Consider the following 27,386-nt stretch of genomic DNA (forward strand, 5'->3'; position numbering starts at 1 on the left):
TACTCTCAACTCTCAAAAGCAAAGCTAATATATTTTCCTACTGTTTTCTTTTGATTTCTTTTCCAAACATACAAGAAAAGTTAACTCTCTGACATTTGAGGTAGATGTGGTGTTATATTTCTCTGTGGTAATGTTCTTTTATATGTTTTAAATGCTAGCATTAAATTCTGGACTCATTATAAAGAAACTCACTTTCGTTTCTAAAGTTAATTTTGTATTTTCTATCATGAGGATTTTACGTATAAATATTTGTGTAAGTTGCCTTTTTCAAACATCTTGGCACAAGAAACTCAGCTAAAATGGAAGGAAAATTGTTTATGGGAAGAGAGAAGCTTTCTAATCTCAAAAGAAGTCTATCATGTTTAAAGAAAAACATAGTTTTATGATAAAAGAATTTTTAAATAAATCCACTAGGTTCACTGAGTAATAACTTTTCACCTCTTGCAACTGCTGCAACAAACAAAAAAATAGTTTGCTATGAGGACTTTGCTGAAATAGGTGGGAAAGGAATTGCCTGTTCTGTTTATTTACCAGTGAGCTGAAAAAAGGAAAAAAAATCAGGTATTCAAACAGAAGTTTTTTTTAAAAGCCACAAAGAGAGAAGGTTGCAAACTCTTTGTACTCTCTTTGACTTTGTACTTTTTTACATATTTGAACTTTCCCTCCCAGGATTTTTTTTTTATATTGCAGATTTCTGTACATGAGTGGATTTCTTAAAGAGCTTGCAGATACAGCCTTTAAAAGTGTCCTTCAGGTTGGTTAGTAGATGGTCTCTACTTCTGTAAACAGATTAGGCTTTGTCAAAGTCTTTTGGGGTTGTTTTTTTTTTTTTTTTGAGGTGGGTATTGTCATCTGTGAGAGCTTACACTTACAAGCAAATCATGGGGATGATGACTATGCCTTCATGATAGCATAAAGAGATTTTCTGGTTTGACAAAAAAGTGGGCATTGTTGCATCTGCCAGAGTACTTTCCACAGAAGTGATGATGTCTTGTGTAGTAGCTTTGCTTTAAATCTTGTGGCTTGGAAAATTCCAATTTTAGCTGCTATTTCTCTGCTAACCAAATCCTTCACTTGGTCACAGTTAAGGTGGGTAAAGAGCACTTTGTTGGCAAAGAGTTCAGTCTTAGCAAGAAGCTGCAGCAATTTAAGAAATTATTTTATCCCGCTGTTCCTAAGTACTCTGCTCCCATGGCAGACTATAGGAGGAATATGCTAGCGATCCACAGCCACGTGTCTGCAAAATCCAGGAGTTCAGTTTACACCACTGCAATCCTTATAGATTGTTTGCCCAGGTGAGCTCAGGTAAGCAACCCTTCTGTTTAAGGGAAATGCCCTCTGAAAGCTGCTGGCAATGTTGTTTGTCAAAATGTCAAAAATGCCCTATTTTAAATAGTAGGGCTCTGCCAACCCGGCTGGTTGGTTGGAGTGGATTAGGTTGGGCTGTTTGTACCAGAGGGGATTTGCAGGTGGGTACAGGGGGCTGTGGGGAAAGGATGAGTGACAGATGACAGGCAAAGCCTGTCACCCACTGAGTGGGCACTGCTTCCACTGGTGCCCCAGAGCTGTGTCAGCCTGGAGGGCAGTCACAGTCCTAGGGAGGCTCTGCCATCATCTCTGCAGCAGGAACAAGGGCTCTGTAATAAAATTGTCTCGTGAATTGGTGTGGCAGTACGAGGTCTGTGGAAACTGGTGAAAGAAATGTGTGATTTGAAGATATTTTAGGTATTTCATCAATGGGTTTAGGAGAACACACCCTCATTAATAAAAGTCAGTTGGTTTTGAAGTTGAAGCTTTTGACTGCAAATACATTTTATGAGTAATATCTGAGCAGAATGATTTCACTGGAAGGTCTTTCCATCTGATGAAGCCAAAACCACCTCCAAAATACATCACTAAAAAGTTGCTAGAGTTTATTTTGCTGATGTCTTATTTTACGCCTGCAGAATGAAAGTGTGATTTAATTTAGTTGTCCTGACTGATAGTAAGGGAATCATTGTGGAGTGGGCTTCAGAGCATGTAATCAAGGGTTTCTGAAACGCTTATGCTTTATCTGCTAGTAGTATTAAACCTCTTGCTGCTGTTTCTCGCTGCTTCTCCAGCCTGTCTCATACACTGAGAAAGCAAGGGGCCATGAATCCAAGCCTTCAAGCAGCTGCTGCTGTTAGCTGTCTGCAAGCTGACCCCATGTATATTTGTTAATATGTAATTCTCAGCAGAACTTAGACCCCTGGCATATCTATCCTCTGTGTATGTTACTACAGTTTTCCCTTCACAGGGCTCAGGTGTTGCGCAAAGTCACATGTAGCAACACTAGAAACAGAAGTCAGGATTCTTTTTTAAAAAAAGAAAAACATAAATTCAACCAAAGGATGGTTTCAACTAAGTGTCTTTTGAACTGAATAATTGAAATGTATTTTAGCAATGCTGTTTGTGTATCTGTTTATTGAAAACATACATGGAACAGATGACTTGGCGTGTCCCATCAGACAACAGGGGGTTTTAGTGTGTATATGTGTGAATGAGCTGGGACTGCCAGTACAGGGTGAAGGTCTTGTAACTGCAACAGTGGATAGCAAGCACAACTGAATTTCATGACAGATATCTTGATGTTGGATTAAGTAATTTGCCTCTAGAATTTCTCAAAGAAAGCTGCTTTTGAAGTCAGATGTGCCACTCTTTGCACGTATTGGATTTGGGAGGCTTTAATGATTAAAGCAGCAGTAATACGGGCTTATAAGATGTTGGGTCAAATCCTGGCAGTACCATGAGGCCCCAGTGAATTCAGCACACTTATCCTGCTGATGGGGAATCCAACATATCTTGGCTTCTGTGACTGTGACCAGTTGGTACTGTGAACATGTCATCTTCCAGCTCGGCTAAGTTGGCTGGATAAGCTGCCACCCTTTGGGCTACTTGCAGGTATTTGTCATGCATCCTGCCAGCATACTTCTGCTGCTTCAGATCTGCCACTTAAGCTGCTCATGTCATCACTTCTTAGCCTGTTTAAGGGGAAAAACATGCATTTATTGCCAAAGATCTACTTCTATATATAGTTGTATAAGCCAATTTAGCTCATGGACTGAAATCTGTTAAGGAGGGGAGAGTAATCTCTTCTGGTACAGCTATATCCAGCAGAGAGTATGCCCATGGCTTGCCATTTTGAGAGCTGGTTTTGACAAGTTGTTTCAGAAAAGCTTATGGAAGGCATGCTGTCTTACAGTGGAGAATGTCTGTAGAGAGGTGTGGGCATTTCCTTTGGAGAAGTTAGCAGTAGGCATGAGGAATGCTTCTGGAGCAAATGGGCCTCTGATCTAGAACTGTTCTTGATGTAAAGCATGTTTGGTTATCAGTGATCATCTTCACATGTATTTGAAAATGGGATTTGAAGTGGTAAAAACACAGTATCCTCCTCTTCCTAAAGATTTATTTCCTTGTCAACTGTGGTTTTCTACAGATCTTGTCTAAAGTCATCCTCTCTGCTCTGCACAGAGGCATTGATGTGGAGAGTGTGTTCTTGCAGACTTGGTGTTCCCAGCCATGGCCCCAGAGTTAGTTTATAACCAAAAGGTGGGAATGGCAACATAAAGAAGCAGTCTTGATTCCTAGCCAGGCTTTTAGTGTGATTCACCTCTGGGTTAAGCCCTCAGCTTGTGAGCCCCTTGCTCCATTGGGTCCCTTTGAGCTGGGGTCTTTACCATGTCCTGAGTAGTTCTTACTTTAAAGGGCAATCTTATTATGAGGAATATTGATGTTATTTGACAAACCTTTGTTAAATACATTGAGCTGTCTCTTCCTTTCCTTTCCAGCTTCAAGATCACTCTAAAAAGTGCTAACAAATTAGGAGCTTCTTGAAATTAGCTTTACATGAAGAAGCAAATATACTCAATTCAGTTACTGGTTTAATGCAGATCAAGATAATATTTCCCCCTCATTCCCAAAGGCCCCTAAAGGAATAGTGCAATTCCATGATGGCATCCATACAGATAAAACGAAGTATAACTGCATTATTTGGAAACTACTGCAAGCTACTTCTGTTTTCCCTTTCATTTAAAAACATTTTGAAGACACTAATGCTGCTGGGAGAGAGTCTTAACATCTGAGCACTGGAAAATTTTTTCTTAGTTGTCTGTTCTTCCAGAATATTTGTGAGAACTGTGGTTTTGTTTCAGGGAAATGAAAAGTTGGAAGAACTTGTAGAAGGTTTAGAAAGACCTGTCAGGGGCATAAAATTGTTAATTTACCTTCCTGAAATTCTTGTGTTTTATGGAAGATATTAGTTAGTAATTTATTTTAGACTGAGCGTTTTTGTTTGGGCGGGACCAGATTTTTTCAGATCTAGGTGTTATTGATCAAACTTTTGTTAGAAAATGTAAGTTGGATATGTGACAGCTAGACATGACTGCAGCAGCCTTTGACTGTCTTGTTGATACCATCAGCTGGCTGGTGGGGTCTTGCATGGTGGGGTCTTGTTTGGAGACCAGTTGCACATCCTGCTTCATTGAGGGCTAACTCAGTACCTCAGTAGTGAGAAAAGATGAAGGGTATATGAACCACTCCTTGGGATCTCTCTAGGTGTCACATACCCTTGAGCACAAATTCTCCTCAGGACCTGAAGACACTTTGATTGCTTATTTATATATTTAGGTAGATATAAAACCAGAAAAACATTAACTGCCAGTTGCAGCTATAGAAAATGCCCTTCCAAAAGATCAGGAGAGTTGGATTTGGTATGCTGGTTGTTTTCACAGCCTTCATGACAGCTCCTTATCCTGGTATCCGTCCCCATTCTCATTCATGGGCATCTGCTAAATTTTTAAGTTAAGAGTTCCATTTTCTATTGCAACAAAAGAGTATAGTTTTTGTGGAGGTGAAGGGGGCATTATGATTGTTTCTCACACTTTTTTTAAAATTCTGAGATGAGATTTCTTTTGGTACAGCCATCTCTTTAACCTCAGTGTATAGTGCCTCTGCTTAGAAAACAATGTTAGTATCACAACTCTTCAAAACAGATACCTTTTAGATTGTAATAGATGTCCCTTGGAAATTGGAAATGGGAAATGAGTTGGATTTTCTGTGTCTTGGAACTGTTGACCCATGCCTTAGATCAATGCAGACTCTGGCTGAGTCTTCCTCTTTTATCTTTTTCCCATTTAGCCTGGAATACTGAACAGCTAACCCAGCTTACTAGTCACGTTTCTATAGCTCCTTTCAGAGGGCCACACAAAACTGCCAGCTGTCTACCTGCTGTAAAAGCAAAATCCCACCATTCCTAAAGTAGATGCACATAATATGGTAATGTAACCAGCTACCATGAACAGGAAAGTGAACAAAGCCCAGTTAGTGTTACTGTTCTTGCTTCTCGGTATGTTCACCTGCTGAGTCACATTTAACTTTCCTCTGTGATACAGCAAATCAAGTACTTAACATTTTTTCCCTAGGTACTTTGCATAAAGAAGTACAAAGCTTGTTCAGATTTTCTGGTTAACAGGATACTACTCTGAGAGCACCTCTTGTGCTCTTCAGGACTGAGTAGCCCACACATCTTGCCACAGATGTGGGGCTTCTCTGTCTCAAAGGAAGATAATTTCAGAGGGCTCTTTGAAGGACTGTGCTGATAAGGAGGCTGACATCCCTATCTTGAGTTGAAATGTACCTTGTTGTTTTAGCTTTTAACCCACTAGTCTGCACTGCCTAAAATGCCTGAATTATGGGGATGGTTGGTATCCTCTGCTGTCTTTTCCCTGACAGGTTGATTGCTCAGTCTAAACTTGAGACTGTTGGATTCCCTTCTTAAAGTAGCTGTCCACCAAACTTTGTATTAATCAGAATCAGTAAATATGAGCATATTGTGCATAAGGCACAAGAAAACTGTTTTAAAACAACTGTTGCAGCAGTTGTTTTAAAAACCCCAGAGCTTTGCCATATGACTTGTGCCAGGTAGTGTTCTCATGCTGGCTTACTTAGGGGCAATACCTTCACTTTATTCAGTTTTACATAGCAGAGGATGAGGGTTGCTCAGTGCAATGTTGCATGCGAATCCAGAGACCACCCGCTGTTCCTAAACACAGGGAATTAAAATCATTTGTAACCAGGAGAGACTTTGGATGAAGTTTGCCAGCAATGTAGTAGGAACCAAAATAAAAGAGTCCCTAGTACAGGTCAACCAATTCAGCTTTTGGAATCAGCATAGCATAGGAGTTCCTAATCCCTCTGGTGGTAGTGGTCTGCCTTCTAATTTTAGTCTCTTTCAGTTTACTTGTAAAGCACAATAGACCAGTGGAAAAAAATCTGCATTTTAAAAAAGTTTTTGAAGAGCAGGCATGAGTCATACCTGTCCCTGCAGGCCATTAAAAAGCTGCCAACAGTTAGCTGGGAAGAAGTGTATTTAAACTGTGTTCATGCCAATTTAAATCACTTTATTCAAAAGCATGAATGAGGTTGTAGTATTCCATTAAGACTGTTGTTATCAAATTTTAATGAGGAACTATATTTACACAAGCAGCAAATGAGTTCTTCCCAGAATTTTCTTTTTAATCAAACATTCCTAAACATTGTCTATGATTTTACAAGGGACAAAAGTGAACATTGTACAATCTTGTCCCAGTGGGGAAATTCAGCTGTGTTAAAATAACTGCACAGAAATTGAAATTTAGGTTCATCAGTGAATGATCTGGTCAGTGGCTCGTAGCATGTTTTGTTGAAGGTAGGTAGCAAAATGGGGATTCAGGACTGGCCAGTTTTCAAGGCACAAGTTTGTTCTGTGTCTGAAATTAGACTAAAGGGAAGAGTCCTCATGATGTGTGAAGCTTGTGTCGAAGGTTAAATTAAAAGGGACCTAACTAACGCTAGTCTGCACTTTGATTTTTTGCCAACTTTCTGATCAAAAAAATGAGACTTCTGCTAAATACCAGACTGCAGGCTGGTGCTCTCATCCTCCTCCCTCCTGCTTCCCTTTCCCACTTCCATTCAGTCTCTCCCTGACACATCAGCAGGCCTATGACATACAGCAGGATATTTTTCTGTGAGAAAGATTGGCATGCATAAACCAGTTTGGCACTGATTGAATATTAGAGATGGAGTATGGTAATAAAAGGAAAGTGGGTAAAAAAAATCCCTAGAGATTTGTCAGAACATTGCTGGCATTGCTTAAGCAATGTTATAGCTAATAACAAGCTTTAGTAGTTGCTTTCAGCAAAATAAAAGGAATAGGAACTAGGACATATATTTGCACAGGCTTTATTACAGAATCTTAAATCTGTCTTCCAGTGTGCTAATTTCAAATAATAGTTTGCAATATTCTGCATTTTTTTCCTCTTATTTTAAAATAGTTTAAAGATACTTCCCTGTGCAACCAACCACATTGGTGACATGGACTATTCCTTGGCATTTAATTCATAAATCAGTAACATTAGAAGGACTGCATTTCCTCAAATAATTGGATTTGTGAAATACTGAGTCTCCATAAACTTTCAAACTTCAAAACCATGGTTGCCATCTAATTTTGTGGTTATGAGTGAATGGAACAGCAAACAAAAAAATTTCAAAATCTTTTATTTACTCCATCCAGTCTATAAATAAAGCTTCAAAACCCAGGAGTTTCATTAACTGTCTTGCTATTTAACCCACAGTGAATGGATTGGTTTAGGGAGCACATCAGTTCCATTACACTGATCTGGCAGTTGAGAAATTTTTAGAGAAATGGTTAAATATGTGATGTCTGAGGTTATGTGAATGTTGCAACATGCAGTTTTCCTTGAAGGTAGAAACAGGGGTTTTTAACTTGTAGTTTTTTTAAATTCAAGTATAAATATTATAGCTTTATAAAGGAAGCATAAGTTTTATTTAACAAAATGCCTTCCCAAAAGAAGCTTAGACATAACAGTGGACAGGTAGGGTAGTTTTCCTTTTTTATGCTTGGTTCTTAGGTTTTCTGCAGGTAGCACTGAAAATATCTCTGTGAAACACTGTAAAATGTGCCACCTATTTCATACTTCTTGAATTCTATGAAACATCTGTTATGAAAAGTAGTTCTGGTGAAGTTAAATTCAGTGTAAAAAAAAATTACTAGCAATTGCCATCCCTCTCGTCTGGATGAGGGACTGGTTACCTGAAGTTATGCAGGGCTGTGTCTCTTGTAGAGGCAGGCAAGCATGCTGTGTGGTTTCTAGACTGGAAGCACCTGTTCAGGGAAGAGTGTTTTTAGTTGGGGCAGGTTTGCTGGCCTCCTTGCTCTGCCTGTAGCCCATTTTGACATGCAATTGCACAGCATAAGGTTAATGACAGTGGGTTAGCAAGCCTTCAAAGCATCTGGTGTGACCCCGGGATGCCTGGCATTCCTTTCTGCTCTGCAAAGGTTTGGCATCCATCCTCCACTGCAGGAAGAATGTACTCAGGAGGAACCAGCTCACAGGGCTCCCCCAGGACTCCAGAGAGGGGTGAGTTGTCATGGCAATAAATCATGAGGGCTCATGGAAAAGGAGTAAATCCTCTTCTCTGTGCTCTACCATAGGCATGGCTTGGGTGAGGAAAGGAAGCTGGATCAAGCAGGTAGAATGTGCAATTTTCCCTTTTATAACCACCACTGCTGCTTAATGCTAAGGCAGAGTGTGTGTCATGGGAAAATTACCATTTTCATGTACCAGAGACACTCTGGGCTGCAAGGAGTCTGTGTCCTACCAGTCATAGTGCTGATCAGACTGACCTGACTGACCTGGGACTCACCAAGCATTCTGTAGCCAAAGGCAATGTTGGCAGAACTGCATCTTCCCTCTAGTGGCTGCTTCCTGCTGCTCTGCAGATGTGGGCAAGGATGGCAGAGAAAACACCAAATATTCTCCACATAACTTGCTGGTGCAGGTATTAGACAAAGCAAAGGAGAAGCATTTCGGGGGACTGAAGCACTTCAGTGAAGACAGGCTGAGAGAGCTGGGGTTGTTCAGCCTGGAGATGAGAAGACTCCAGGGACACATCACTGTGGCCTTTCAGTTCCTCAAGAAGGCTTATAAAAACGAGGGAGAGTCACTTTTTATACAGGCAGGTAGTGACAGAACAAGGGGGAACAGTTTTAAACTGAAAGAAGAGAGGTTTAAGTTAGATGTTTGGAAGAAATTCTTTACCCGGGGGCTGGGGAGGCACTGAGGGTTGCTCAGAGAACTTATGGATGCCCCAAATCTGGAATTGTTCAAGGCCAGGTTGGATGAGGCCATGAAGAACCTGGTCTAGTGGGTGGCATCAAAGACCAAAGTGGGGGAGGTTGGAACTAAAAGATCTTGAAGGTCCCTTCCAACCCAGGCCTTTATATGATTTTGTGTCCTACAGTCCAGATGTCCCCTGCCTTGTAGATGGTTGAACATTGTATGGAAAAATGCTTGTCCTGAATTCCAGGGAGGGAGAAAATGTGGTTGAGAATGGGAAGGGAAAGGAAAGGAGTTATAACGTGGGACAGTAAGTCTTGTTAGACTGTCATGTTGTGGAGACAGCAGGATGGGCCAAACTACGGGGGAAATACTGGCCAGGATATTGATACAGGAAGCACAGAGCAAGAGAATGGACATTGGGGATGATGCTTACAGAGAAACAAGGAGAAGGAAAAGATGGAGAGAGCCCAGGAAATTAATATACATTCAACAGAACAATCACCTCTGCAAAGCTGAGTCTCAAGGATCCTACACTTCTGTTACCAGCAAACTGCCCTGGCACATCACGTTTCACCTTCCTCTAAGCTTTTGCACCAAAGGTGGCATCCTGCTGTTCCTCACTGTGGTAGGGTGTCACCTGGGGGCTCAAGCTGTGTTCCTGCCTGCCACACTGGACAGGGAGTCAATGCATTGCCACATGATGGGGTGAATTCCCTTGATGCTATAAAATGGATGCCAGGATGCCATGCCTAAACATTGGAATGTTTCCTTTGCCAACTTGATGCATGTGCACAGGTGGATAACAATGTATAGTAAATCACAACCTCAAACACTTTCCACAGAATCTCTCTTATTTAGTATGTACCATGCACAGGCTATCTTGTTAAGCAGCTCTTTTGTAGTAAAAGCATCTCATTCCTGTAATTTCAAATTCTTTTGAATGCTTGGTTTTGTAACCTTTTACCCCCTTTAGGTAAAACAGGTAGGAAAAGAGATTTGACATTTTTAATAGTTTTTTCTTTACATTCTTCCTAAATCCTTCTGGCTTAATCTCTAATTCCAGGAATTCTTCTGTCTGTAGCCTCAAGACTCGCAACTAACCCCTTCTCATTTTCACATACCACAAATGACAACAGAAACTATTTTGTAAATAAATTTGTATAGATTATGCCAGATAAACAAGCACTTCTCTTGGCAATTAAAATAAAGCTATCTCAAAAAAGAAAAAAAAAAGGAAAACTTAAAAGAAAACAGCAGTAGATACCAGTCCCCCATTTGTATTCAGTGCAAAGGACAGACATTTTTGGTAAGCCTTCCAAGTCCAAACACACATTTCTTTTTCTGTACAAAGGTGATTTGACAACCTGCTTATATTTGAGTGAAAACAGTTTGAATGTTGGTGTTCAAAGGCAGAAATGCACACTTCTCCAATTTGGAAACCTTCTTGTCAATATAAACAAAAAACCTCAGCTCTCTGGTTGAAATATTGAGAAAAGGAACTGATTCCTATTAATTTAGTTTGTATCATATTTGTCATCTATTGATCAGCAAGGAGGGCTTGTGCTTTGTGTGCCTAGGAACAGTCTCTATGCATGTGACTTTATAGACTATTGTCACATGCATACTCTGTGAAATGACTATGACAGGAATATAAAGTACAATTATTTTAAAAAGACCCCAGGCAGTGGCTGCTGTCCTCCTGTTGTGCCAAGAGAACACCCTGTGCCCAGGTGGCCTCTGCTGCTGGTGTGGTGTGGCAGCCCCTGCCCTTGCCCTCAGTGGTGTGTGTGGATGCCCGGGAGAAGAGTGGGCCACGGAGGGAAGGGGATGGGATGTGTGGTGCCAGCTTCCTCCTCAGTGCAAGGGTGGCAGCCAGAGGCTTGCAGGGCCACTTCCCCAGCATGTAACAGGCAAGGTCATCACTTCAGGAAATTTAGGAATGTCCTTTGGTCTCTGAAGCAACTGCTGCTGTGACTCAGAAGCACAGCCTGGTTCAATGTGAACTTGAGTGATTAGCACAGCTATTACTGCATCTATAAATAGAATTCATCTCACAATATATTAAGTTTAATGATATAATAAATAGATTACAGTTAACTTTAATAGGAGCACAATGAATGGAGACACAGTTCTTATGAAGATCTGCTGCCATCAGAGACTGTTTTGCAAGATGTATTATATGTAATACCTTCTTATTCCTTTGAAAAATGAATAAACTTAGAATACTCTGTAAAAACAACTCAGTAAAGCAACTCATAATGTTCCTGTTGCACAGAAAGTGGTGAAGGATATGAAAGTGCAGGTTGCATTATCAACCTTAACTCTGCTCCTTATGAATATGCACCCTGAAAAAAATGTTTATTATATGCTAATATTGCTAGTTTTAAAACAAACCACATATTTCTGGGTAGGAAACTTGCATGTGGTTACTGTCACAGGGAATTAAAAGCAACAGGAAGCTTAGCTGCACTGATATTTTGTTTTCATTTATCTTTTTCTTTAACAAGAAGAAAAATGCTTTGGGAAGAAAAATGTTCTGGTTTTGTTGGTTTTATTCAGTGAAATAATATAGAGTTCTAATGAGACAAGCTTCCTGGAGTTACAACGTGACTTGTTTAAAGAAGGCTGGCATTATACCCCCTGCCTGTGGTTCACCTTGCTGTACTTGTTTGGTGGTAAATCTTTGAGTGTCCATTTCCATTTATGTCAGACTGAAGTATATTTTTCTGTGCAAATAAATTGTTCTGGTGATAATACAGTCCTCTGCATTGGGAGGACAAAGCCCAAACCCCACAGTTCCTTGGGGTTTCTCACCTAGGGCTGTAGTTTTGCAAGTGTTCAAGCTCTTCTGAGGTTAAAAAGGAGAGAGTGGGCTGTAGCTCTTGCTGTGCAGGCACACTTGTGTGTGGCTGTGCAGTCAGGGAGATGAGGAATCTGACCTGGCTGGAAAATAGCCTAGCAAAAAGGTCCCAAGGTCAGTGGCCACTGTAGTTGACCACAGAGCCATACAATGAAGTCTGTGATGGCACCTGAGAAGGTGATGCAAGCATAGAAATTAGTGGCCAAGGGCAGCCACAAGTGCAGGAACTGTTTGTTTTTTTCTTCTTCCCAGTGGCTGTGCTGGCTTAAATGCACATGAAGCTATAGCTAAGAGTGGTGCCTCTAGGTGTAAATAATAGGCTTATCCTCTCTGCATGGGACACTCAGGTCATAGTTCCTCATACCTTTTTCTCAGTGGTGTAGCTGGCTCAAGGAGTTTGTGCCCTGCCTGTGAATTGCTCATTTGCTTCTGCTGGCTCAGCTGTTTGTGAAAGCGTGGTAGAAATTGAAACTAGCAACTAGTTCTGAAAGAAAGAAAAAACAAAACCCCAAGGGTAAAAACTTAAACCCATCTCTCTTTACCCTGCATCAGTTAATGAATCTGGTTCACAGGGTGTTTCTACGGATGTTTGTTCCTGCAGAATTAAGGGCAAGAGCCATTTGGGGACAGGAATGAGCAGGTGAGCCTGGGACATCTTTAAGCTGGTGTTATCACCAAGGAAGAGTGCATGGATCTGTTCCTTTCATTAATGGGCATATGACAGCTTTGGCTGTACTCCTTTAAAATAACCTAAGCATTGGAGCATATGCTGCAAGTTCTGTGCCCAGCTCCAGGGAACCAGCAAAGAGGACAGGATGTATGACCTTCAGAGGGGAGTTCTGCTCTGCTGGAGACACAGCAATGCCATATTGCATTAAGCCTGTCTGTGAAATCTCCCTGCTCTTAAAACATAATTTGAAGTTTATTATAAGCATCCAATGCTGAAGTCTGTTATATACACGTCATGTTTAAATCCTTTTCAAAGCTATTTTTTACAGCCATTAACTAGCACACCTTTTGAATTTATCACAATGCATTTAGAGCTCTATTTTTCAAAAAGCAAGTATTTTAAGAAAGTAGTTTATGGGAAATCTCTGCTATAGATATATACCTTTAAAATGGTATTTTTAATCAAAGTTCACGCTATCCTAATAGGATCAGGATTTATAAATAAATATTAATTGATTTTTTTCAGTTGCTACTGATGCCATTTCCTTCCCTGCAGAAACAAAGCTTAAAGTCTTTTTACAATTTTGTTTGACTACAGTACCTTACTTTGCATGGAAATCACAGATAATCATGTGTGGGAAATTTCATTTTGAAAGCAGTCTTCAAAATGCTTTGCCAAGAAACATTATACAGCTAGTGAAACAGTTTGGTATTACCTATCATACTTCATAATATGTATTCTCCACTCCACTTAAGTAAGCTTTGGAAGGCTTCATGCAACTTAATGTAATGCCTCTCTGGATCCTTCCTCCCCTAATAGAGTTACTGTTGCTTTCACTACTTCCTCCCAAACCTTAAGTTCATCAGCATTATAATAATATGTCATTTATCATTAAGCTGCTGGTTAGTGCACATTGCAGTGTCCAGTATTGCTTGTACTACACTTGAACTACACATGATCATAAGTGTAAATTTCTTCCTCAGCTGTATTGAGGCAAACATGCAGTAGTGAACCTTTCTAAGCTTGCTGCCCACGTTATAAATAAATTGAGCAGAAATTCCTCTATCTGAGCTGCTTCCAGGGAGCCAAGTTGCTTTTGTTCTTCCCTCATGGCTGTAATGTAGCAGCTGTTGGTCACAAACTGGTGCACCTAAATTCATTTCTCCAGGTTTGTTCTGCAGCATCAATACTAATGGTATATTGTACACAGTTACACCTGTGTGATAGGTGCATCCTGCACTGTGCCTTTGAACTTCCTTAGCCAAATAAACTGGTGAGTGTGCTAAACCTTTGTCTCACCCTGCCCACTGATCTGGAATTTACTCATAAAATACTTCCAGCTCAGCAACTAAAATGCACACTAATAAATCTCAAATCTGCAGCCCGTAGTTCTGCTGGCTAGCCCAAACTAAACTGGGAGAAACCATGAGAACATGGGATTTCTATGATCCCAGTGGGTCACATGTTTAATTTCATTATAGTTCAAAAAGAAAAAGATCTAACAATGATAGTAGTGCCTTTTTGTAGTGGAAAGGCCCACCCTGAATTTCTTTGAAACATGTTAAACACTTGCTGTCACGTGGAATGTTTTTCTCCTTTTCAGAGACCTTATACATGTTACACTCTAGCATGTGCCTTTCTCATTGAGTAAATGGGAATTTAGGCTTTTAAATGTAGGCGTCCTAAGAAAAGCTGTAGTTAAATGTCTAAAGCAGATGGCAGAAGTACCTCTCTGTGGGGCCAGATTCTTGCCTGAATGGGAGCATTTGGCAAATTAAATGAAGTATGTAGTTGGATGAATAGGTCGAATATAGAAGACAAAGTGCTGGCTGCTGCAGCTGCCCAAACTAGATTACCGAGCAGAAGGGGAGTGTTTAAAGCCTAAGTGGGTCCAAATTTGAGAAAGGGGAAAACAACTAAGCATGACCATTCTTCTCGAGTCATCTTCACTGTGTCCAGGGTAAATCTTGCACAGCTAAGGATTTGGCCCCTCCTGCTTAGGATGTTTGATTTCCTGGATAGAAAAAACCCTGCAATCCTATTAGACAACACACAAAAATCCCTCTGAAATGTTTCTAAAGGAGTCAGTCTGCTAAGCGTCTGCTAAATGTGCAGAGTACACAGAATCCCTTCTGGCACTGTCTTGAATGATGCATTTACCAATATTAATGGAGATACCAAACCATATTGCTCCACAGTTCCTCTTGCACACATTATGCTCCCGACACACATATGTGTGTATGTGAAATGCCAATTATGGTTTTTGTATTCCCTGGTTTAAGCACCAGTGTTTTTTCAAAATGCTGACTGGCTATTACCACAGCCAGACCATCCTGTAGTCTCTCCACTCAAAAATGTTTCTCCAACTTAAAAAAAAAAAAAAAAACAAAAATGTTGTTTCTTTGGTCTGTTGCACTGTAATCTCCGTTCTTCTGGGGATTATATAGCTCTGCGGGTGATTTCTGTAATTCATTCTAGTCTTTCATTAGAAGTAATAGACAGTCTTAATTACAGCATGCCACATGACAAACTGGTAAAGGTGCTAGAAGTGTTGCCAACAGGAAAAGAATTGGATGCTGTGAATTTTTTTTAATTAAGAGTTGGCAGCACTGACGGGAAATAAGATTGGACTTGTGTCCACTGAAAACGATGTAATTTTGGTGTAGACATTTTTCTAAATGTCATGAATTGTATGTTGTTTGTGGTTTTAAGAATTTGAAAAATTATTGTCAGCTTAAACAAAGCAAGAGCAACCTTTGAAATTACATATATACCAGACAGGGAAAGAACCATGGTAACTTTTGATTTTTCTCTAAACATTGCTTTAAACTGTAGTCTTCCTCTGTGTACCTTAATTTGTGATGAATGTTTACTTTATACCATTAAGCATTCCTGGAGCATTAAGTTACTGTAGTAAATACTCTTTCAAATGTTGGTAGAGAGGTAAGTGAATGCGTCATCTTTGCTACTTGCTGTCAGGCTCTCAAAAGCACGTGCAGGGTTGGGGTCTTATTCTCCCACCTTTGTATTTTCCCAGAAGGCATAGAGTGAGGCTGTGTGACCTCAGTCTTCCCACGTTAGGCAGTTCCACATCACTTTTGCAAAACCTTAATTAATTTCCTACAAGGGAGAGTGTAGTGAATTCATTACACAAATTTTTTCTGAGGACAGGGTGGTTCTCAAAGTCAAGAGAGAGAGAGAAAATCCTTTCTAGACAGGAATTTAGAGTGGGAGTCTAACAGTAGGTGCCCTCAGCCTTTGGTGGAACATATTCTCCTCTAATAACTAGGGAGAGCCTAGGCTGTGGTTAAGCATTTTGGGGAAGAGCAAACATCCAACTAGAGTAATGTTGCAATTACCTAGAGACTATCAAACTTGGTTTGAGATAGAGGGAATGTTTCTTTATTTGTGGACAATCAAAAGTGGGACCACTACAGAGATAAATACTAAGAAGGTGAGAGCCAGAGCCATAACCATGTGCAATTTTTGTTTTTTGCTCTGAGAATGGCAGACTGCTAGATGAGAGATGGTCATTGTTCAAATGTCACATCTGTCTGTGATATCTGTATCAAAAATTAGGGAAAAGCCCAAACCTTTTGTGCAGAATAAATACCTGACATACCAAGTTTTCTACCATTAGCAAATGATTGCTGGGGTTATTACATGGGTCCTGACTGTGGCAAAGTGATTAGTAGTTAAGTCAGTGGGATTTTTTACCATGAGAGAATATCTGCCAATCATGATCAAAAGAGAAGTAATCTGCAATAGTAGTACTCCAAAAGAGAGGAAAATAGTAATTTCTAATTATTATTCAACTCATTGACTGCTTAATTCCAGAGCACATTTTGTTGAAAAGATAAATCTAGCCATGCTGTCAGATTATACTTGCCTTTGGGCTGGGGGAGAGGCTAATCTCTGGGGATTTCCTGCCCATTCCTGTTTCTATGCTGGAACAAGAGTAGCCATCACCCCCGCTCTGCATCGAGTGCATTCACTGATGGGAGAAGGGGCAGAGATGGCTGCAAATATCACAGGATGTTAGGCAAGCACATATATAAAGTACTTCTAAGTCCTCACAGTGATAATGTTCAAATTCTTTCTTACTCTGATGGTTTGAGTATTAATTTGCTTCCTGTAGTTATTCAATGTGTATATGCAGCCTGTGTTTTTTTCCCTTCCCTTTTGCATGTGATGTGCTAGCAAAGGCAAGCAGTAATAGTCTCCCGGGATATGTACAGCTCTGTTAATATCTGAGGTATGAAGTCAACTCAAGACCATTTTGTTCTCATAAAATATACAGCACTGCAGTTTAGTGGATAATGGCATAAATGCCAAGATTTGATGGGCAGAACCATTTTCACTGGGAGATGAAAAACACTGTGGAGACTCAGTGCTGGATGGGAGATACATAAAACCACCGAGAGGCAGAATCTGTGCTGTGGGGGTAGTGATTTCACCTTACCTGGCTGTGCTAACACCTGCCACACTTAGCTATTGCTAAGTAATAACACATATGAGATTTCTTTAAAGTAGTAATGAGGAAGCTAATGGGTTTTACAGAAAGTGCTTCCATTCCTTTAGATGTGTGTTCTGTAAAGGTAGAACCTTTTTTGTGCTGCTTTGGGTGATAAAGAAGAAGATAGTTTCCCCTCAGGTCAGTAGGAACGGACTACATGCTTCCTTCTGTTTGAGTGAATCGGTCTGGAGGGCTGCTGAGCATCTCCAGTTTCCACTGCACCTGGGGAAAATTACAGGGGAATGCTGCAGCTTCAGATCGTGTTCAGGGTATGCTCTGTTCTGAACTTGGGCAGAAAACTTTGCAGGAGGGAAAAGGAAAGAAAAAGAAAAAGAAAGAAAAATTTCTAAAGCTGAAGTCTCTTGAGTTGTCTGTATAGAAACTAAAAAAAATCAAGCTGCCTAGCTGCTGCGCCGGTTCCAGGTATCTGAGAGCCCAGCCTATGTGTCGGGAACTTCAATGCCCTTGAATCGAGCCGTAAGGGTGAGCCGGACAGATTTGTTGATGTGAACAATGACCAAAAAAGGAGCGTTCTTTAGCAAGTAATTACCAAGGGCTTTCCTTGTGCTTTCCCTGAAATCCAGGTGAGAATCCTGCGTAGGATTTGAAGCCCGAGCTAAGATGGCTTGGTGCCGCCCAAGAGCTGCCTTGTGCGGTTCAGGGGAGCGTGTGTGCGCGCCCAGGCTGCTCCAGGTGCGCGGGGAAGGCTCTGCCTGCCTCCCTGCTGGGGAAACCCCGCTCCTGCCGCTGACAGCTCCGCCGCGGCTCTGCTCGGGATTACTAGTTTAATGTGTATTACATAATTGCTGGATTCGGCTCTTTCAACTCCTAAATCTTCAAAAACCGTTTATTCTATTGTCTAGCCAATAGAGGGTATTTCAGCATCTTTTTTCCCTGGCAAAACTGTAGGGCATTTCAAATTATTCTAAAATTACCCGCACTTTTGGAGGACTAATTTGCGTCTGTCCACGGAATGCAGTCATGGACGAGTCCAGCCAGGCCCGCCGAGGGCGACGGTATAATTATAATTAGTGGAAACGAGCTTGTTTTGCACCCGCTTGGAAAACCGTGGAGAGAGTGGCACTGAGAGAACAGAGCGAGGGCTGGGGGCAGCCCCTGCCTCGGAGGCGGTGCGGGAGAAGGGGGCGGGTGGGGGGGGCGAAGGTGAAAGGGGGAGATAGCCCCAAACCCACGCAGCGCTGGGGTGTTTTTTTTAATTCCTTCCCCTCGGCGCGGGCTAGGGGTGGTTTCCCGCCGGCGGGGCCCGCGGGTCCCTCCCGGCCGCGCATCCCGCAGTGCCGCGCCGCCGCTGCGGAGGCGGGCGGGGAGGGAGGGACGGGGCGGGCGCGGGGGGCGGGCGGAGGCAGGCGGCGGGCAGGGCGGGCAGGGGGAGCCGCGCTCCGCGCAGGCAGGGCAGGGCAGGGCCGGGCCAGCCGGGCCGAGCAGCGCCGCCGCCGCCGCCCGCCGTGCCCGAGCATGTCGGCGCGGGAGGCGGTGACCTACCTGCCGGAGAAGGGGCTGTACTGCCAGCGCCTGCCCGGCCGCCGGGCCCGCGGGGCGCCGCCGCCGCCGCGCAAGGGGAAGCGCGCCGACACCATGGGCTTCTACGGCACCCTCAAGATGATCTTCTACAAAGTGAGTGTCCGCCCCCCGCCTCGCGTGCCCTCCCCGCGGGTGCGCGGCCGCGGAGGGCGCGGGGGCAGGGAAGGAGGGGCGGGCGGGGGCCGCGGCGGCGGCGGTCCGCGGGCGGAGACGTGCCGGCGGCGGGGGCTGCCGCCCGGCCGTAGCTGCAGTCAGCGCGCTGCCGGGGAGCGCTGCCAGCGCTTGGTGGCGGGCGGCGATGCGGAATGCAGTTTGCTGCCCCTTCTCTTCGTTTTTTATATATATTAATTTTTTTTCATATGCTGCAGTCTCGGTTAGTTTGATAAATAAACGTTGTCTGAAGGAGTTGTGTTTTCCTAACGACAAATTAAATGTTTAGAGGGATGTTTGCTCGACGGTTTCTGTGTTTTGGTTACACGGAGACCTTACTGATGTCTGAATCTTGTCACTAGACCTCTCTGCTGTAAGAAAGTTTTATCTTCTTCATATGATAAACGGCATTTTTGGCCGTCTATTTACTTAGCACCTTCTGAGATACTGAAAGTCAGTCTGCGTGGCGGACCCCATGTGAAAGTTGCCTAAAATGTCTGAAAAAAACCCAGCCAAAAGAAACAGGTGAAATCGTTATTAGGCAACGTAACGCATGTTGTTTTCTTCGCTAACGCAAAAGAATAAATCACCAGAGCTGAGTGTTCTGCTGTAGGCTTTATACTTCTTATTTTTAAGGTGTGCTTTTGCAAAACTGCATCTCCCTCTTGTGAGAAGCAGAAGAGGAATATGATGATGATAATGTCTTAGAAAGGCAAGCTAGAAATAAAAATTTTTCGTGAGCAGGAAAAATCCTTTCTGAAAAGTCTATCATCAAATACTGAAATTTGTTCTCAAACATCTTATTTATGCTTCCTGTAATTCTGATGGCTCACCCACCTAGCACAGCAATAAAAGATGGGATCCATTATTTTTCAGTGATCCTTGCAACTGGTTTTCTTGGGGGGAGCAGGGGGGGCTGCTCCTCCTGGCGTGTGGGGAAGCAGCGAGGGTGAGGCTGGTGATTCGGCAGCATGCAGGCTGTTCTGGCTCGGTGCTCGTCTGGTGAAATGCCGTGGAGTGTCCCATGTGAGGCATGGGCAAGAAAACACAGCTACAAGGCAAGCTCTTCAGGTGGTGTGGTAGCTGTTCCCATAAAAACCACCCTTAGCTTTCCTGTGTAAGCACTGATGAAGCAGAACACGAGATCTTTGGTGACCGTTTTAGGTAAAGCCATAAGGGTATTTTAAAAGTATAAATAACCAAAATCACAACAAAAGTATATGGACTATAAGCTTTAGAGAATCCTGTTGGGTTTGGGGTGTTTTGTTTTAGGTAGCCAGACTGATACAATAAAAGGTTAAATAACTATGTTATAATACAACATTTGTGTATGAAAGATGCCAACTTTTAAACTGTATCTTAAACATCAAATTTTAAAAAAAGGAAGCAAATGGTTATACTAAAGTCAAAATGTAATACTAGTAGTTTATGTATTTTGCAGCTCAGAGTTGTAAACAGCAGTACACATTTTTCAGCTGGCTAAACTGTTGCGGTGTATCACATCTCAAAAAAAAAAAAAAAGAAAAAAAAGGAAAACCAACAAAAACTCAGAAGCTGCATTTGGCACACATATGTCTCATTTACTCCAAAAGTCTGTGGTTAAAGATTACCCAAATATGTAGAAAGTAATCTCTGTTTGTCTGCCTAGATAAATATGGCTTTCATTGGTTTCCATCTCTTTGGTAATTTTTGCAGTCTGGCTTCCCCTTTTAGCAGCTGCCCTGCTCATTATTTGGTTTTGATCATATCTAATTGCGGGTGACATTCGAGACTAGGGTGAAGTGTTTTTCATCCATACCCTTCTTGGAAAAATACTGGTTAATCTGTCACTCAGTTTTACTGCAGTTTTAGAAATGTTTTCAATGTACAGCTTTAAGATAAAAGTATAGACAAAAGATACAGTAATTTTTAATATTGTTTTTAGACCCTGAAATAAATATGGTTTATAATGCAGATAGGCTACCTAAAATTTAACCATTTCAATGAGAGACTAAGCAATGAACCTGAACACAAAGAATCCATGGCTTTGGTTTAGTTCCTTCCCTCCTCTCCTGGGAGGACAGAGAGAGAACAGTTTAGTGAATAAACCAACACAAAATAAATTAACACAGTTCCGCACTTTTGCTCAGTTTGGGAATTAAAAGAATGTAATTCCAATAGATTTTGGACCCTAAAAGAGCAATAATATATACATGCACCCTCTAAAACATATATCAAATATTGTTGAATTCAGAAAATAAAATACTGCTTTAAGTGATTTTATGAGTGTCAACTTTTTAAAATTTGGTATAAAAGTAGAAGGTAAAAATGTGTTAATTTTACAGAAGTACACATAACTAAGGTTGATTGTGTAACTAAATCCGTGTTGTTACTCTTTTTCCCTCACCTTGCAGATGAAGAGAAAGTTGGACCATGGCTCCGAGGTCCGTTCTTTCTCTCTGGGAAAGAAACCCTGCAAAGTCTCAGAATACACAAGGTAATTAAATGCAATGACAGATCACTGGATCCTGATTCCTGCGTATATCCTGTCTTTCCAATTGCTGAGCCTGATTAATTAAGCTCCTCTTAATGTTAAAACACTGTAAAGCAAACAAGAGGTGGTATCAGCATTTGTATATTGCTTTGCTAATTTAAATTACGTGAACTGAAGATGAGTTAATGAAGTAGCCAGACTTGCATTTCTTCAGTTGAGGTTTGTGTTTCATTCTAAATATAGCATGCCCATTTACTGAAGAGACTTTTTGAGGGCTACAGCATTCTTGGGAATAAAGTCAAACAGATTTTAAAAAGGGACATAACGATAAACCCTAAGACTATTAAAATTGTGATCAAATGTATCACTTTGCTATGGTAACAGGAGTGAGAGAATGGAAATTCATGTAGGCAGAGCAGACCATCTGATCTTAACAGGAACACACATGTATTTGCTATCCACAATGTGAAAGTATTAGGAGTTCTGCTCTGCTTCCTTGCTGCTGCTGTGTGGAGCCAGGAAGCACAAATCCCTGCTGCTGTTCCCACCAGGTGCTTCGTGGGGTAAAGCACTCCTAACCATGAGCAGCAGAGCAGGGCTGTGCATGCACGCCTTACAACTGCATTCTTACTATGTAGTTGCCATAACAATTGTGCTTGGATGTCACTGCTTCCCATCCTGTTTGAATTTGCAGTATTTTGCGTTTTTTCCCCACTATAAGCATCATCCCTCCCGTGAGCCTCCCAGGGCTCTCTGGAAATGGCACTTCTTTTGAATGCACTACAGTAGTGTTCAGTCACTGATAGCTCTTGCAAATAGTTTATATTTAATTTCTCTTCCTTTAAGAGGTTTATCAGGTGATGAGTGAAAACTTAGGCAGCAGGTCCTAGGGTTGCTTTTTACATGTGTGAATGCTGCAGCAGAGTAAAGGAGGTGATGTGCTGTTGCTGAGAGGCACTTGTTGCAGCTTCCACATCCCCCCAGGCCTGCAGGTGGTGTCTTCTGATTTCTGAGTCAGTCTAATGGAAGCACTCTCTTGTTGGCCACCATTTCTTAAGTTGACACACTGGGAGTTCTCTGCACTCCCAGAAGAGTAAACAGTTCAGCATTAAAGAAAAGTGAATTTTTGTCAAGTGTGTCTGTCAGGTTCAGAGGAAATGCTGGACTTGTCCAGCTTCCAACAGAGACCTGACTCGTTGTTTCAGGGGGATGAAAATGTGGAGGAAAAATGAAGCATGAACAAGTGTCTTCTGGTTTCATCTGAGGTCCAAGGAAAGAAACTTTTAAATCATGTTTTGAATAACTGCTTTTGACTGAGAACCAGTTTACAGCAGAAGAAAGTAAAGTGTAGCAGTTCTACTGGGGCAAGTTCAAGGCTACAATACTGCTCAGAACCAATAAAAACTAATTTCAAGTGCCTTTTTTGGACCTTGAATGATAGGCCTTATGCTGATCTCTATGCAGGTGATTAGAATGACTAAGCTGTAAAATCACATTTTTATTTTAAAAATACTTTTAACTGACATTACTTGGATTTTGAGTAGCTATTGGCATAAAAGAATCCTTAAGTAACATTTGATCCTCCTCTCTTAAACTGTTTGATTTGTTTTTATCTATATAATATGTAGGCAAATGATGCAGTTCTTGTGCCTGCTTGTTTCCATTTTCCCTAGGATCAGGGACTTTAAAATTGACCAGCTGATGAACTTTGTTTGCATATAACAGGTAATGTCAGTAAACAAATGCCATTGGGAGAATCCTTCATCTCTGAAACAGTATTTTCATACCAGCTTCTGTTTCTGTTATTACTCAGCAAAATGAACAGTTAAAAATAGGCCTGCTCAAACGAATCTTTACTTTTCTTGACCAGTTTGGGTAAATGTTAGGACATGCTATGATTGTCCTTCAGAGTAAGGAAGAGTAGAGTGAAATATTTGTAGAGCATAATGAGGTAAATATTAAAATGAACTTGCCTTGCATCATTTAAAGCTATTGCTGTAGTCACTGAAAAATCAGTAAACCCTCTAAGCTCATGTCTGCTAAAAAGTTGGGTTTATCCCACAAAATAGCAGAGGGCTTTTTGGAGTCTCACACTATAATTCAAGTGTTCAAGTTTGTGCAAATACTACTGGGGTTCCATATTTCCTGCTAGGGAATACAGCTTTGATATTCTATGAATGAAGTACTTTACATTATATATAAAAAACAAAACAAAACCAAAAGAAAACCAATCCTGAAAATGAAAAAAACAACCAAACAAAAAAACCCCAAACCAGAAAACACAGTCAGCTGTATTTCTTTAGACTCCCACAATAGGAGCTTAATCCCAGCTCTTTTAAAAGCTCCATTCTGTACGAATGAGCTGGTTTTTAACATGTCAGAGTGAAAAAAATCAAACTGTGATTCAGAGAGCACCTTTAGTTCCTTTTCCCTTTCACTTCACACCCCCTCCCTTTAGTTCCTGTGTCATTCCATCAACACACAAAGTAAAAGACCATATAGAGTATTTCAAAGCCCAATTCCAGACCACTAAGCCACTAGAAATGCTTGATATTACTAGCTCTTTGTCAACAAAATATATTAAAACCTAAAAATAGATTTTTTTCCCCCTTTCTGTTTGGAGATGAAGCAGCACTAACACATTTCACATACAGGTGGAAGTCTGAGATCTGGCTTCCTACATCCCCCGTCAGAAGGCAGCAGTGTAGCCCAGAAGGAAAGGAAATACTTTGGCAAGGAAAGGAATGTGTAAACCTGTATCTTTACGCACAACTTGCTGGGCAGTTAACAGAGTGATAATTTTTCAGCCTTGAAATGTGATCCTTATTTCTCCCCTAGTTGGAGGGCTAGCACTGCAGGGGTAGAAGCAGGCAGATTTATCCAGTTGAGGGACTGACCTCTTGAGTGACCAGCCAGAACAGTTCTTCATGCTAATGCTTTTGCTTGAAGCTAAAGAGTTTAAGTAGTAGTTGCAAATTATATACCAGATTTTTTTTGCCTTCTTGTGAATTTTCCTTGATGTTTTACCTATGGCTGTCACTTTTTGTTTGTGTGGCAGTACCACGGGGCTGGTGCCATGTTCCGCCACGCCGACAACGTTTGGGGACCTGCGGGCAGCCAATGGCCAGGGGCAGCAGCGGCGCCGCATCACATCCGTGCAGCCGCCCTCCGGCCTCCAGGAATGGCTGAAGATGTTCCAGGTAACTGTGCTTGCAGAAGTGAGCATCTGAAGCATCTCTGCCTCCATGGTTTGTGTAAGGGAGCGCTTCAGTGGAGTTGGTTCTCCTTGTACATCCCAGAATGTCTCTGCCATTGATTTCGTGTTCTCTTGCAGTAACAAATGGGCATCAGCTTTAAGGGATACTTGTTCCCTGTTTCAGCAGAAAATAACAGCTTTAACTGATTTCTTAATAATATAATCCTTCCTGTTTAATGCTTTCACATCTTCTGCAAAGTCTGTGTAAGGGCTAACTACATGGCCTCAAGCCATTTTTGCATGAGACTAGTAAGCTCTGGTGCATGGTTTGCTTCAGTGCAATTACGGCTCTAGATTTGTCACAAGTCTGGTGTCTTCTAAGAAGAGAAAGAAAAGTTTATCAAAAATAGATTAAAAGGAAACTCAACCTGTATTTTTACTGATCTCTATGTACTGAACATGTCAGCCAGCGCATGTGTACACAGCTGAAGGAAGAGGTTTTGTTTATCTTTTAAAATGTCTTTAGCAACGCCTCAAATTTTCTTATCTGGACAAAAGAAAAGATATGAAGGACAATGCTATGAACTGCTTGCATAGGTTGAAACTGAAATCTGCCTGGACACCAGTCAGGGAGCACCTGAGACAATTTTGTATATGGTAATACAAGTAAAGTTTGGGGTAAGCTTCTCCTTCTGGTCCATAGCCTGTGCCATGGAGATCTTGACATTTTGCTCTGTGTTTTTAAGAAGCAGGGATAAGTCTTAGTCATTGATTTGAAAAATGGAAATATTATGTCTTCCTATCTTGATTAATAAACCGTTCCTTCTAAAAGCATTTTCAAAAGGAGCAACTAACAAATACAGGCATTGTTTCAATTACTGTAACAGGCAAAGATAAAAGAACAATATTGTAGATACAGGTATCTATCATACAATTTTGCAGGCAGAAATGTGCTTTGGCTTGATTCATGCTGCCACATAATACCATTGATCTCAATCACTGTCAGTTCTGAACATTAAAATAATAATGTAGAACCTCTTTCCTCTTTATTTTTACACATTTATGATCTGCTTAAACCAGTGGAAGCTTGAAATTAGGATTCTTGTACACATCATTCAATTTCTTAAAAATATTCACATTTAATTACTGTGGTGTATCTTTTTTTGAGACTGTTCATAGAAATATGTCTTTTTAACCCCTAAGAATCATATTTGAATGGTACTACTTATATTTATATGGTAATGTAATACTACGTTGTATTTTAACATTTTGTAATGTTAGAACATTTGTACTAAGAAAAGCTATTTTGTTACAATATGTAACCTACATCAATGTAAGATTGATAGTTAGTGACAGTTACATATTTTTGAAAAAGATCATGAAAGAGGTTGAAGTGTTTGAGAGTGGTGCAGACACCCATGACAGTAAGAGCAATGCTATTGGCTGTTTGGTTAGGATGAGTAGTCTTTAAGCCCATGAAAATTTTGCCTATGTGGACAAATGTGTGAAGTGTGTAATGTAGAAAACACGCTTTAATACATATATATTTAGATACTTTCAACTTGTCAGAATACTTAGTTGCAGTACTAAATACCTAAATGCTGATCTATAGTATTGAGAGAGAGGGAGAGGCCTCTCTCTCCTAACTGGAGATCATTGAGCAGCACTTATTGATCATGTCTGTCACTGGTAGTTTTTATTGCATTCACAAAAGGGAGTCCCTTACTTATGAAGAAAAGCTTTCAGAGTCATGTAGCTCTATCTCAGTGTTACATCTGCTTGCCTCCTCATTTTCTATGTGCTTATTTTTCACATGAGTTTCATGAAAGGGGCAAGTCTTACACAGCCAAATGATAAAAGCATATTCATAGGGGAGGTAGCTGTGCCCAAAGGGCAGGAATTAAATGGCACATGCAGCATCATTCTTGCAATGCAAAGTTTTTCCTGTAGAGAAACAGGAATGAGAGAACTTTCTTCGTGCAGTGTGTACTTGCTAGTCCAGCTTGGTACCTCTCTCATTTTATATGAAAATATAATTCCAATTAATTTTAAAGATAAATTTCTAGAGGCATGTTAGGGGGACATATGTACTGTTTCAGGTAAAACTGTTCTTTGGCATAGAAGCTGGCAGTGACCAGTGATACTTAGCTATTTTGAGGACTCTCACCTGTATGTTGGCCTTCCATCCAAAGGTCTCCTGATAAAATCAATACCACTTGGCAAATATTAAGAAAACTTAAGATGGTCTATAAGGTTTTTTTTTTTTAAATTTACTTTTTATGTGTATTTCCTGTTGTTATGTTTTATAATTGATCTAAGCCTTTTGTTTTTAAAGTAGTGAAATAACGCAGAAGGGAGAAACAGTTGTTCAGTTGCGCTTTCTCTTTAAAGATAAAGTTGTATATGGATTTCAGTGAAGTCTGGAGAGAAGAATAGAAAGGCATTTTATTAGATTCAAGTCAGTTAATTTCTTGAAGGTCTATTTATTTTTTCTGGTTTGCAGTGGCTCTTGACTTCAGGTCTTTTTAAAATCCACTTTAAGAGTTTTTAAAACCCAGTGCCCAAGTGTGTCTTTACCAAATTTCTTCCATTACAAGAAATTTTAAATCACCAAATTGCTTGGCATAAGTAAAAAAAGTCAGCTGGATGCTAAGTTCAATCAGATGTGGTACTTGCTTTAAAAATTATTAAGCTCTCCATTCTTCCTACTTTATATACTTAGGGTTCTGTTTTGTTTTTTTTTTTTTTTATTTAAGTAATTTATTTTAAAATGGCATTTTCATGGAAAATTGATTTTGAAAAGTTGCTCCATACACACCAATAGAGGCAATCACTTTGA

At 40.9% G+C, this 27,386-nt stretch overlaps 1 protein-coding gene across 4 annotated transcripts in view; it reads left to right on the forward strand.

The window, feature by feature from the left end:
• Positions 1–27,386, forward strand: part of FBXW7 (F-box and WD repeat domain containing 7) — a 176,765-nt gene that overhangs the window by 124,919 nt on the left and 24,460 nt on the right. For 3 of the 4 annotated variants that reach the window (XR_010027751.1, XM_063156376.1, XM_063156378.1), the window contains 2 exons: positions 21,272–21,354; positions 24,410–24,551. Coding sequence is in view for 3 of the 4 variants with exons in the window: in XM_063156376.1 (XP_063012446.1) it covers positions 21,272–21,354; positions 24,410–24,551 (225 nt within the window). In the remaining variant the exon portion in view is untranslated. Of the gene's footprint in view, positions 1–18,662; positions 18,822–21,271; positions 21,355–24,409; positions 24,552–27,386 lie in introns of those variants that run through there. The other variant, XM_063156377.1, reaches the window with a different exon arrangement.

This window comes from Melospiza melodia, chromosome 5 (assembly GCF_035770615.1).
Source record: "Melospiza melodia melodia isolate bMelMel2 chromosome 5, bMelMel2.pri, whole genome shotgun sequence".
NCBI lineage: Eukaryota > Metazoa > Chordata > Aves > Passeriformes > Passerellidae > Melospiza > Melospiza melodia.